We start from the raw sequence: 12,650 nt of genomic DNA on the forward strand, positions 1-12,650 counted from the left end.
ACTTTCTATTTAGGGGTGAAAGATACAATATTATAGTAAGATCTGTTATTACAAGAGTTTTTAAAAAAATTAAAAAGATGGTATATGTGCATGTGTGTGTATGTCTATGGCTATGTGCACGTAAGTGCAGATACCCTCAGAATCCATAAGAGGGCATTGGATGCCCTGGAGTTAAGAGTTACAGGTACTTGTAGCTGCCTCCCATGGGTGCTGGAAACTGAACTCTCAGCTGCTGTCAGAACAGTAAGTGCTCTTACTTACAGGAAGCAGACTCTTACTGTAGGATACTAATACTTTCTTTTGGATCAAACTTAAATCTGTTCTGCTGTAATTTACTTTTGTAAGGTGAACAAAGTCATACTTGAATGTGAACTAGAAGAAAGATTAGTACAAAATTCATACTAGTTCATATTTATTTTTACTGGCACATTAATATTTACCTTTCCTAAATAATAGCAATTGAACAGTGTTTTTGGTATTCACTCATTCTCCTTTTTAGCTCTGTTTAACCACATTCAATGCCTTGGAGGTGCTTAATTACTCCAGCCTTCCTAATATTTCTCCTTTACTAAATTTGCAGCATGTGATGTTTTTCAGGAATCTTGTCGTATGTCAGGGACCAATTTTCTTGAATTTCTTCATGGGGAGTATGCTTTTCCTAGTCCCTCACTCTTGGATCCATTTTGGCTTTGACAACCTCACTGCCTATCCATTGAGTGTAGGCATGTGCTGGGGTCTACCTGTGGGTCTTCCTCTCGGAACAAGTTTTCTTGTTCACATCAGCAGGGCACTTAGTGTTAACCATCACTTCTCTAGGGTGGGGAGGGGGATGGCAAGAGCAGGAGGGAAATCTATTTTAGCCATCTGTGGAGGGGTTCACACAGACACCTCAGCAGCTTCTCATGCTCAGCGAGTGTAAATCTGTGTTCTGCCTTTGTGTTCTCACTGCCCTAGCTGTGACTAAACTTGAAACCTGAGAGCCTTCTTGGACTCCTTCCTCAACCTCACCTTCAGTCAGATGCCAGTCAGTGTAGCTTCACTCTCTGGTGTCTGAATTTTAGCCTTGCCTATTTATTTTAACTCTGTTTTCCTGTACATGAGGCCTTATTGCCTATCACCTGGCAGTATAAAAATTTCCCAAAGTGGTGCCCTTCCTCTAGTTCACTGGGATCTTTCAGCAAGCCTGATGCTTTTTTCCTCCCCACTGCCCCCCCTCTCCCCCACCCCTTTAAGCTCTACAACACTGAACTACTTATACGCTTATACATAATCTGGAATCCCTTCCTCCCCTCTTTGCCAGGGCTGTTTCTATTCTCAGGGCTGTTTTGCTGACTAAAATATCCTTCTCTGCCTCCTTGCTGATTGGCTAATTCCTACCTCTTAAATACTTTAAATCAAGGTACTTTTCTTGGCTCCTGAGAGAATTTGCATGTATCTTTGTTATTGTAGTAGTAGTAATATATTGAGTTGTGTTTTGTCTGTTCTCCCAATTGGATTGTGAGGTTTTTAAGGATACCCACTCTAGGTCTTCATTGTCTACTACATAATATGGTTGGCACAAAGCAAGTACTAAAACAATCTGATGAATACAACCATTCTAGATACCACTGGCACAGTCATTTTCCCAAAGTGTGTGTATGTATATATATTTAATTAATCTTTTGCATATGGGTGTTTTTCTTGCGTGTATGTCTGTGTACCAAGTGCATGCCTGGTGCTCAGGAGAGGGTGTTGGATCCCCTGAAACTGGAGTTTACAGACTTGTAAACTGCCATGTGGGTGCTGGGAGTAAAACACAGGTCCTCTGCAAGAGGTCTTGCTCTTGACCACTGAGCAGTCTCAACAGCTCTGCAAAATATGTGTGTGTATTTGTATGGTCTTCAGTTTTTTGTTTATTTATTTATTTATTTTTTTTATGTACAAAGACCAGCATGATCCCTTACTACATAGATGGTCTTAAACAATCCATTCAAGAAAGGTCACTTAGTAAAACCTAATGAAACTTGTCATTTGTGTGCTGATAGAACCAACCACTGCTGACACATGTTCAGCCCTTATTTCCTTATCAGACCCTGGTGGGTTTGAGGAGACCTTAAGAATGAGAACCTTGGCGGAGCTCCCATGGGTGACTCTAGAGCTGCTAGTGACCATTTTGCCTTCAGACTGCCAACAAGGGAAAAAACACAGTATGTTTTTGAACTGAGACTTTTAATCCTATACCGTCTTTCCCTTCTACTTCAAAAATAAAATTTAAACATTTTAGTATGACAAAGTGTTAGGAGATTAAAGCATGTACTTATTAAATTAAGGATTCAGACACAAGCCTTTGGATACTGGCTTATTTTCACTTTGCATAATGTTTTCAAGGTTCATCCATATTGTAGAATGTTTAAAAATTTCCTTCCTTTATCATTCCATTGTATGTATATACTGCATTTTTGCCTATCCCAGTGGTTCTCATCCTGGGGCTTGAACAACCCTTTCAAAAAATGCAGATATTTACATTATAATTTATAAGAGTAGCAAAATTACAGTTATGAGGTAGCAGTGAGAATAAATTTTATGTTTCGGGGGGTCAGTCAAAGTTCTTTCTCAGCATTAGGAAAGTTGAGACCCATTGGTCTGTTCATTCTATCAGTGAATACTTGGGCTACTTTGTACATTTTGGCTGTTGTCTGCTCACCATTTTGTTTATTTTGGCCTTTTTTGTTTGAGTTAGGGTCCTCCTGTATCTACCCAGGCTGGCCTTAAACATGTATACCCAAGGATGACCTTAACTCCTGATACTCCTGCATGTACTACTATGTCCAGTTTATTTAGTGCTGGGGATCAAACTCAGGGCTTCCAGGGTACTGGGCAAGTACTCTACTGACTGTGCTGCATCCTCAGCCTTACTGGTTTTTTTGTTTTTGAGACAAAGCTTTGCTGCGTAGCCAGGCTGGCCTAGAACATTTATTGAAGCTCCTGCCTCCTGGTAGTGGTGGACCCGTGTGTTTTCCACCATTTAAAAGTGGCAGAGACAGGCGGATCTCTGTGAGTTCGAGGCCAGCCTGGTCTACAGAGCGAGATCCAGGAAAGGCGCAAAGCTACACAGAGAAACCCTGTCTCGAAAAAAACCAAAAAAAAAAAAAAAAAAAAAAAAAAAAAAAGTGTCATTAATTTGTTGGGGAAAAAAAAAAAGGTCAAGTGTTCTTACATTGTGTTTCACCATGGGAAATTGTCATTTTTACACTTCAGAATAACCAAATATCAGCAGTGTTATATGGCTGAGCCTAACAGAAAGTTTTTCTTTTTCTCGTGGTGTTTCTCATTCTGCACCGTCCTCAGGGTTTTCCGTAAGCTGGAAGTTAAAGGATTGGTCCCTTCAGATGGTTTGTAACACTGTGTAGCTAAGTTTGGCCTTGAACTTCTGCTCCTCCTGTGCTTTCTTGAGTGTAGGATTGCAGGTGTTTTATTTATGCTAAAAATGTTTTTTTTAGCATTTTTTTAGTTAAAAAATTTAATTGATGCTATCTATGTGTTTTAGAATATATGCTGATAATATTTGATCAGAGGATTTTTATAATAAAGAATAGTTTAATGTCACAAATATGAAAGTTACTGTATTTACTGAAATGAAATTTTCGTTATTTTGGTGAGTTGTGACGTACTGGACAACACTTGAAGGAGAGACAAGTAACATGAACTTTTGCTATCAAGTGAAGAGGTTACAACGTGTATTCCAGAACTCCTGGCTTCTGAGTCAGTGGTACTGTCTGTGTAAGTGGCACCATTCCTGAAGCGGCTTGATTTTGCTAGGACAAGGATTGGTTGTATCATCACTTCCAAGTCTGTTCTTTTATCTGGAAGGGAAGGGACAGTAAAACTGGAAGGCGTTGTAACTGTCATTTCTATGGTTTTGCCATAGCCTCTCCATGTCGATTATGATATGGAATTATTCTGAAAGAATGATTTCAAAAATGAAAATATTTTTTTTTTCTGATCTAGGGAGTTTCAGTCAGAGATACTGATGCTGATCAGGGGTTTAGTGCACAGCTTGCTTGCCAGGTCATTTGTAAGTGGTGCCAGAGGAAGCAAAGGTAGTGAGTGGCTCAGCGGTCAGACTTCGGGGCTCCAGAGTTCTTTACCTACCAGTTTTTCTTTTCATTGGAATGCCATGTTTCTAAAAACGTCTTACACTGTTCTCTGTCCTTAGATAGCTGTTATGCATATGGACATTAGGGTTTCCTTTTTATAGATAATGCCTTCAGCTTCTTAGATAAGTTAAAATTGGATGTTTTTATTCTAACACCCATGAAGTTTTTGTTCTTCATCACGTTTGAGGGGCTGAATCTACTATTTCTGATATTGTCAGTATGTTTTCCTGTAGTGGCCTTCTCTTCCCATTTTATTTGATTCACAGACCCTCGCGATTATAAAACAGATTCAGTAGCATTTGGTGTTTTCCTGTGTTCCAAGCAGAGTTTGGTCATAAAGTTTATAAATATACGCGACTGGAGAGATGGCCAGTAGTAAGGAGCACTGGCTGCCCTTCCAGAGGACCAGGGTGTGATTCTCTGCACCCGTGGGACTGCTCACCGCCTTACATTTGCAACTTCAGTTCTAGGGAATTCAGTGCCCTCTTCTGGTCTCTGCAGGTACTGCATGCATGTGGTGCTCAGACATACATGTAGGCAAAACACTCGTACACATAAAATAAAAATGAGTTTTTAAGAAAGATTCCATGAAATATTTTTTTCTGATGTAGGGAGTTTTAGGGGGAGACTCTTCTCTACGCTTATGTATAATAATTCAGTGTCATGCTGGGAGGTGATGGCGCACACCTTTAATCCTAGCAGAGCCAGGCGGATCTACTGTGAGTTCGAGTTCTACAGAGCGAGGTCCAGGACAGGCACCAACACTACACAGAGAAACTCTGTCTCAAAAACAAACAAACAAATTCAGTGTCATGTGCTAAGTTACCTGTAATTTGTAGCATGCTGGTGGAGTATAGACAAAGGCTGTGCTTGACCAGACCTGAGGAAGTGGAGTAGGTTACAGGAAGACTGTACTTGAAGCAGCTCTGGAAGGACAGCCTTCAGGCATGTCATTTGCAAACAATGATGGTATGTCTATTGTACCATTTCGGTAATAGTGCTTTGATTTGGCTTTGGAGGCTACTTTCCTGTCATTGGATACCTTGGATTTCTGTTTTGTGTCTTAGGTAGCTTTGGCTAAGCTTGAACTCCTGATCCTCTTGCCTGCACCTCCCACATGCTGGGATTATATGTGTTTACCACCATGACCAGTTTTCGTGGTGGGATTTTTTTCAATCTGAGTGCGTCCATCTCTTATGCTTAAAGTGCCTCACCTTTTTCTGGCTAACACAAATTAGACCAATAACATTCTGTTCCCGGTGTTTATTTCTTTTTAAGAAAATTGAAAAGCTTTATTTGGGATAGTGTGTTTGTGTTTATTTGCACATCATATGTTGAAAATACTGCAGTGTCATTAATGCATTGTGTACACCTGACCTAGTGACTACCACTGGGCAGCAGTAAGGCACATGGAAAGACAGTTTGTAGGACTCTGTTCTCTCTTTTCACCATAGAAAAGGTGAAGAGGGTCCTGGGATTGATCTTAGGTTGCCAGGCTTGGTGGCAAGTGTTTTTACCCACTGAGGCACCTGGCTGGCTCTAGGCATTTACATCTTGAGTGGGACCTCCTCAGTCCTTCCTCAAGTCAGTGATATTGGTAACATAATTCTTAGGTGATCAACTGTCTTGGTTTGTGTGGATTTGAAGGACTTCCTAGGGCACAGGACTGACTGTTTAGGAGGATTTTAGGCAAACCTTAACAAGTCATTCCAGCTGAAACAGCTCGAGTATAAAGACAATGAGTTCTGGAATCTAAATGTTCATATAGAAGTCTCAGAAGCTGAAAAGAATGTGTGCTGAAGAAGCTTCTTGTAGTTCTTCCACTTAGCAGTTAGCTATTTGAATTCTGAACTGAGTTTGAGGGATAAGACATTGGAGATAACAATAACCAGTAATTGTGGAACACTTAACTGTGAGCAAAACACTTGGCTTTTAAGAATACTTTAAAAATACTTTAATTGTCACAAGTGTTCTGACGTGGATAGAGAAAGTGAGTTAGGTAAATTGCTTAAAAACATGCAACTAGAAAGGGGCAAGACCCAGATTTTCAACTTTACAGCTCCACCCTTTAGTAATCCACCCACTCTGCCTCGGCGTTCTTGAAGAATGAGATTAGTACAGGAGCCATGGAAAGCAAAGAAATACTTTAATGGAAATGTGTTCTTAGTACAGTGGGTCCCTTAGGAAGTGGCCTAGGCGAGTCAGAGAAGGCTTTGTGAAGATGATTTTGCTTAAGTTCAAGGTAGGTGTGTCAGTTGGTAGTAGTGTTGGGTGGGCCTGGAAGAGGCAACATGGTGTATTTAGGGAACTAAAATAATGGAGAATTTCTTAAATGTGAAGTGGTTAGAAAGTTGAGTAGGATAGCTAGATTGTGGAGACCCTCTCCTCCCAGGTGGTAAGTGGAGTGATTTGTGCATAGAGAACTGTTCTTTGTTGTTTGGTTGCAATGTAAGAGGTGTGTTGGGGAGAGCAAAAAAAACAAATTGGGAGTAATATACTTAGAAATCTCATAGATGGTCTGAAATAGCATTGGCATTGGGACTCATAAGCAGGAAAAGTTATTACAGCTATTTATTTGGTGTATTTTACATTGTAGAACAGGTTGACAAGCTTTTTCTGTAAACAGTCATAATCTTTGAAGCCCAAATAGTTTACATTTTGGAGAGCTATATTTCATCCATTGTGGCTACTCATCTCTGCCTTGAGCACAAAAGGAACAGTAGCCATGCTTATAAAATCAGGTGGTTATCAGATTTGGCTTACAGGCTGTGTGGTCAGTAGTGAAACTTCAAAAATAGTTAAAGCAATTAGGAGGAAAATGATTAAGATGTACAGTGGTTCTCAATCTGTGGGTCGTGACCTCTTTGGGGGCCACATATCAGATATATTGTGTATTAGATATTTATATTAACAATTCATAACAGTAACAAAATTAAGTTATGAAGTATCAACAAAATAATTTTAAGGTTGGGAGTCACCGCAACAGGAGGAACTGTATTGGGAAGGTTGAGAACCACTGGCTTAACAGGTAAAAGCCTTATTGCTAACCCTGAAGACCTGAGTTCAGTTACCAGGGCCTCTATGGTAAATAAATGGATGTAATTTTTTAAGAAGATGATAGTGTTGATGAAGCCTTTAGTAATAATGAAGGAAAAGGAACCAGGAAAGGAAAGAACCCTTAGGATATACCAATTGAACGACTAAGGGAAGAATGTAGCTGAAGAATGGGTCTGTTGGAAACTTAGCTGTAATTCAGAGATTCAGAACATTAGGGGAAAGATACCCTGTAAGGGAGTAGTTGGAAGGCCACTGCCTTGGAGAAGTCTGATGGTCATAAGAAATAGGAGCCATTTGTTTGGCACTTACAGACCAGGGAGAAATGGAGAGCTAGGAGAATGACAGTGGCTGGATGCTGCCATGCTGGGTAAGGAGTGAACTTGAGTTGAGGAAGCTGAGCTCGTTTAGTTTGACCTTGATCTAAATAATTGGTATTAATGGAAAGGAACAGCTACAGTCAAGAGAGATGGAAAGTTTTCTTCTCGTTTGTTCAGAATGGCAGGCTAAACTGAAGAAATAAGCGTAGAAAGAAGCAAGGACCTGGCTAGAAAAGGAATGAAAGAATCCTGTGGTCAGGAGAAGTTGTGAGCGGGACTTGAAGGGCTCGGATCCTAAAGGGGCCTTAGGTGGAAAGGATCTGGACAAATAAAGACATGAACATGCTCTGCAGCAGGGGAGCTAACAGACTACTGAATCTGATGGCTTGCTTTTCGTTTCTTTCTTTGACAGAGTTATTTCTGGAGCAGGGCTTGTAAACTTTTCCCCCACTGGATGTATAGGTATATAAAATAGGTATACAAATAAAACATTTACTGATAGTCATAAAGAAATTTATTTTAAATCAGTTCTTTGGTATACATGTAATTTTACCATATGTTAAAGACAAAACAATTTTGCATAGTAGTGAGGTGGATCATCAGTGCTGAGAATGATACTTCACATAAATATGTAGCATAAAATGGTAGAAGTATATTTAAAGCTATTCAGAAACTGTTGGAAATTCTGTATTAATCCCAAGCCCCAAATCATTTGATGGCTTTTTATGAAACTCAGACCATTGGTTCATTCTGCAATTTAATTTAAAAAGTTTACATTTACTTAGTGTGTGTGTGTATGTGTGTGTGTGTGTGTGTGTGTGTGTGTGTAGGTCAGAGGACAGCTTACAGAAGTCAGTCCTATCTTTCCATCGTGTGGGTCCTGGGATTGGACTCAGTGCTCAGGCTTGGCAGTAAATGCCTTTATCTAGTGAGCTGTCTTACTGGCCCGTAGACACAAAGAGTTTTTCTTTTGGATTTAATTTTTTTAAAGTGCTAAATACTCTTTATTTGATATTATACATAGACTACAAAAAGTACCTTTCAGTGGTAAAAGGCAGCTTTCTTTGACTTAAGGAATTCTAACTAAAATGACATCATTAAGTCAAGAGTAGACAGTTGCTTCCTGACATGTAGCCATTGCCTGTAACAGGCCAGTGAACACAAACTGAATCACAGGTGAGTCTTCTCTTTCCTGAGACGGCGGTAGATTTTCCCAGTGTTTAAACATACTCATATTCCCAGTTATATACATTTAAGTATACAACCATTCAATAAGTTTGAGGTGACACCCATCTTTGTGGAAAGTAGAATTAAGTCCATTCCTGTCTGGAGAAAGGGAGAGCAGTGATATTATTTATGCGACTGGAATTGTTATTTTTTAAAAAGATCATACCCACTTTACAAGTCAGTTTTACTTAAATCAGGACTGTTCAATAAAAACATGGTTAGCCATTCATGATCTAAATTTTGGTGTATGAATCAAATTATGGTACATATTAAAAGCCATGAGACATTTGTTTTGTAATAAATAAGGCAGTGGAATTACTCATTAGTAGCCTTTTTAAGATAAGCTACTAGGTCTGCCCTTTCTCCCTTCTTCTTAATTCCAGCGAAGATCATTTTTGTTCCAGGAATAAACATTTTGGGATTCTCCAAATGCTCCATCAGGGTGTCCTCTCCCCAGGTGATGCCTCTGTTCTTGCTGGCATCTGTGTACAAGCATCCAGCGGCCTGACCTGTCTTCCTCCCAAGCAGACCATGGAGATTTGGTCCAGTCTTATGCTTGCCTCCCTTTCCCACAGTGTGGCACTGGGCACACTTCTGAACAAAAATCGTTTTGCCTTTTTCAACATCACCCATTTTTATTTTGCTCCCGGGTGATCAGTCCCATAAAAACTACGACCTGAAGATGGATGTCCTGGATGCTCTCTAACCTGGATTTAATTTTTAATTCAAAAAAATTTTTATGGGTATGAATGTTTTGCCTGCATGTATGTTTGTGCACCATGTGTGTAGAGGCCAGAAGAGGGCATTGGACGCCTGGGACTGGAGTAATATATGATTGTGAGCTGCCATGTGGGTACTGGGTCCTCTGCAAGAGCAACAAGTGCTCTTAACCACTGATCCATTCCCTCAGCCCCCCATTATGTTTCTCTAGAAGAGCAGAAGACATGTATGAAGCTCTAAGTTTATAACATGTAATAGTTTAGAATCCGAGCCAGAGGTGTTTCAGGCATGAAATGGAGTGCAATGTGAAGTGCACACATGGTCAGAACTGAGGCTGTAATAAACTCATGATTTGGCATGGCATGGTTAAGCCTAGAAACACCTGGGGCTTAGTAAAACATTTTTGGCTAATTTTTTTATTGTTGGACATTTGAAAATTTTTTATTATTGCTGTATTTCTTGTTACCCAAGAGAAATTCAGCTACAAGACCTCATATAGGGTCCTAGCCTACAGTTTAAGAAGCTAGGCTACATGTAGAGAATGTTTTAAAGGGGGTGATATTTGAAGAAAAGGTGCTTTGGGGATACAGCATAGGACCTTTCCAGGAATGAGGGATTAGCTGAAGGAAACACAGAAGATGTTCCTTGACTTGGGTATTTCAGTTTTCTGATTTATAGGTTTTCAACTTTCCCATGATTTGAAAATGATACGTAAGTTCAGATTTTAAAGTTAATCTTACCAACTGGTATGTGGCTGCCCTGCCATATGTACTGCCCTGGATTAGCTGTACTTAATGTATACTCACACTGAGCTTCTGTCACACATGGTGGGTTTGCCCAGGTAACTGCAGTAGTTTGAGGAGCATTTGGACTGCTGTGCTATTTTGCTGTATTGTTAGTTATGACAGTTATAGTTTATTTCACTTAGTTGTATCAGATTTAGCTAAAATATATTTTCTAGCATATATTAGAATTGGTAAACTAAATTCAAAGTGTAGACTTCATATTTAGTTGAATTTTTTAATGGATCTAGCAGAACATTGGTAGTTTAATTAATGATTCCAACCTCTTCCTTCTGTCACAGAGGTGAAAACAGTTCTGAGATACGAAGTTGTCACCCACTCACAGTTGGCAGTACTGTTCCCAGTTGCACAAAAGCGGAAGTCAGTTTTGTTTTTGAACTTTCAAAGAACTATAACGTAGAGAATAACGAGTTGAGCTTCTATGTACATTTAAAAACAATTATAGTTTATAAACTGTCTTATTTATAACTGTAACTACCTCATACACAGCTCCCTGGGTGTTTCTGGAGCACTTTTAGCCTCTATTCCTGTGTATATCTAAAAGATAGGAAAGCATGCATAAATAGTAGCAGTATCACAATTCAAAGTGCCCCTGAAGAATGAGTAACTAGAGTGTAGTGACCTGTGCAGTGGAACAGTGCTTGTCAAGTGCTGTTGCAACATAGAGGAATTCCACAGTTACCAGGCTAGGGCTGAGGAGATGGCTGTGCAGACGTGAATGCCTGAGTTTGGATCCCCAGAACTCAAGTGAAAAATTAGGCTTACAGAATTGTGGAGACAGGCAGATCCTAAAACTCACTGGCTAGTCAGCTAGCCAAGTTGGTAAACTAGAGTTTGAGTGAAAGACCTTGTCTCATACAGCAAATGCAGAGGTTAGTGAGTTGACTCAATGGATACAGTGCTTGCTGTTGCAGATGTGGCAGCCTGAAACCTATGTTCAGGTGGATGGAGAGAACCTACTCCATAGAGTTGTCCTCTGACCTCTACATACATGCTGTGGCATATGTGTATTGGTGAATTGGCTAGCTCAGTCGGTAGAGCATGAGACTCTTAATCTCAGGGTCGTGGGTTCGTGCCCCACGTTGGGCGCCAGATATTGGTGAAATTATTAAGGCCACTCCACGTAGATAAAAGGAGATTTATTTAATGGCGTAACTTACAAATTAAGGAATAGGTAGGTCGCGGAGTCTGGGGAAGGTGTATCACAGTCCAGCGGTGTTCTCTGGAGCTCTGCTCAGTCCACCTCTCCAGTCCAGGGTCCCGCAACAGAGAGAGCGCCCGCCGATCCAGATCTTGGGTCCCCCGGCGCCTCCCTTGGCCCCGCCTTGTAGGCGTGACAGTTGCCGAAGTCTCAATGGGGGTTGGAACTTCCAGATCAAAGCTGGAATGGCTACCCACTACATATGTGTCCCCTCATTATACATACATGCACACAGAACACTAACAAATGTTTAAAAATACTGAGTTTGTTATCTTACTGTTCTTTAAAAGGTTGAATTTTATGTTATATATTACATGTGAATAAAAGCATTTCTTATGAAAAGGAAAAAGATAGTTAGGCCTAGTTGTACATACCTGGGATCTCAGTTCTCAGGGGGAAGCAGGAAGGTGGGGAATTCAACCAGCCTGGACAACACAAATGTGCTGGCTAGTTTTATGTCAACTTGACATGAGTTAGAACCATCAGAGATGGGGGAGCCTCAACTGAGAAAATGCCTCCTTAAGATGGGGCTGTAGGCAAGCCTATAGAGCACTTTCTTAATTAATGATTGAGGGGGAGGGCCCAGCCCATTGCGGGTGTTGCCATCCCTGGGCTGTGGTCCTGAGTTCTATAAGAAGGTGGCTGGGCAAACCATGAGAAGCAAGCTAGTAAAGCAGCTCCCCTCCATGGCCTCTGCATCAGCTTCTGCCTCTAGGTTCCTGCCCTGTGGAAGATCCTGTCCTGATTTCCTTCAATGATGGAATACAATGCAGAGGTATAAGACAAATAAACCCCTTCCTCTCCAACTTGGTTTTTGGTCACAGTGTCACAGCAGTAGTAACCTTAACTATAACAACAGATAATGACAACATTTTGGTTTCTGTAGTATGTGGAGTTCTGAGTCAGTGATTATATAGTGCCTAAAGTTTCCATCCCTCATATAATAAGACTTAGATAAAATATATTTATTTAAAACATTTTAAAGCACTGGAGCATTAAAAAGCATGTTTAATCTTGAGTGGGTCCTATTCTTAAAAAATAAACAGCTATTTGGTGAAATTATAAGTTGGTGGGGTTTTGTCTAGGGGTTCCTTAATAATCCTTCTGCTTGGGGCAGAGTACACAGTATTACTGGCTTGAACTGTAAAAGTAATTCTAGAGAGAGAACAGTGGAAATCCTGGAAGAGAG

The 12,650-nt window shown here is 40.3% G+C and overlaps 2 protein-coding genes across 2 annotated transcripts in view; one reads left to right on the forward strand and one right to left on the reverse strand.

Moving 5' to 3' along the window:
* Kpna3 (karyopherin subunit alpha 3) overlaps positions 1-12,650 on the forward strand; it is an 82,171-nt gene that overhangs the window by 5,403 nt on the left and 64,118 nt on the right. The window lies entirely within an intron of this gene.
* Positions 8,368-9,389, reverse strand: LOC128107299 (cytochrome c, somatic-like). Its single transcript, XM_052733017.1, has one exon. It carries the CDS (start codon positions 9,368-9,370, stop codon positions 9,053-9,055), a length of 318 nt encoding a protein of 105 aa, XP_052588977.1. The 5' UTR covers positions 9,371-9,389; the 3' UTR covers positions 8,368-9,052.

The sequence above is a fragment of the Peromyscus californicus genome, unplaced genomic scaffold (genome assembly GCF_007827085.1).
Source record: "Peromyscus californicus insignis strain IS unplaced genomic scaffold, ASM782708v3 Scaffold_12__1_contigs__length_115047231, whole genome shotgun sequence".
Lineage (NCBI taxonomy): Eukaryota > Metazoa > Chordata > Mammalia > Rodentia > Cricetidae > Peromyscus > Peromyscus californicus.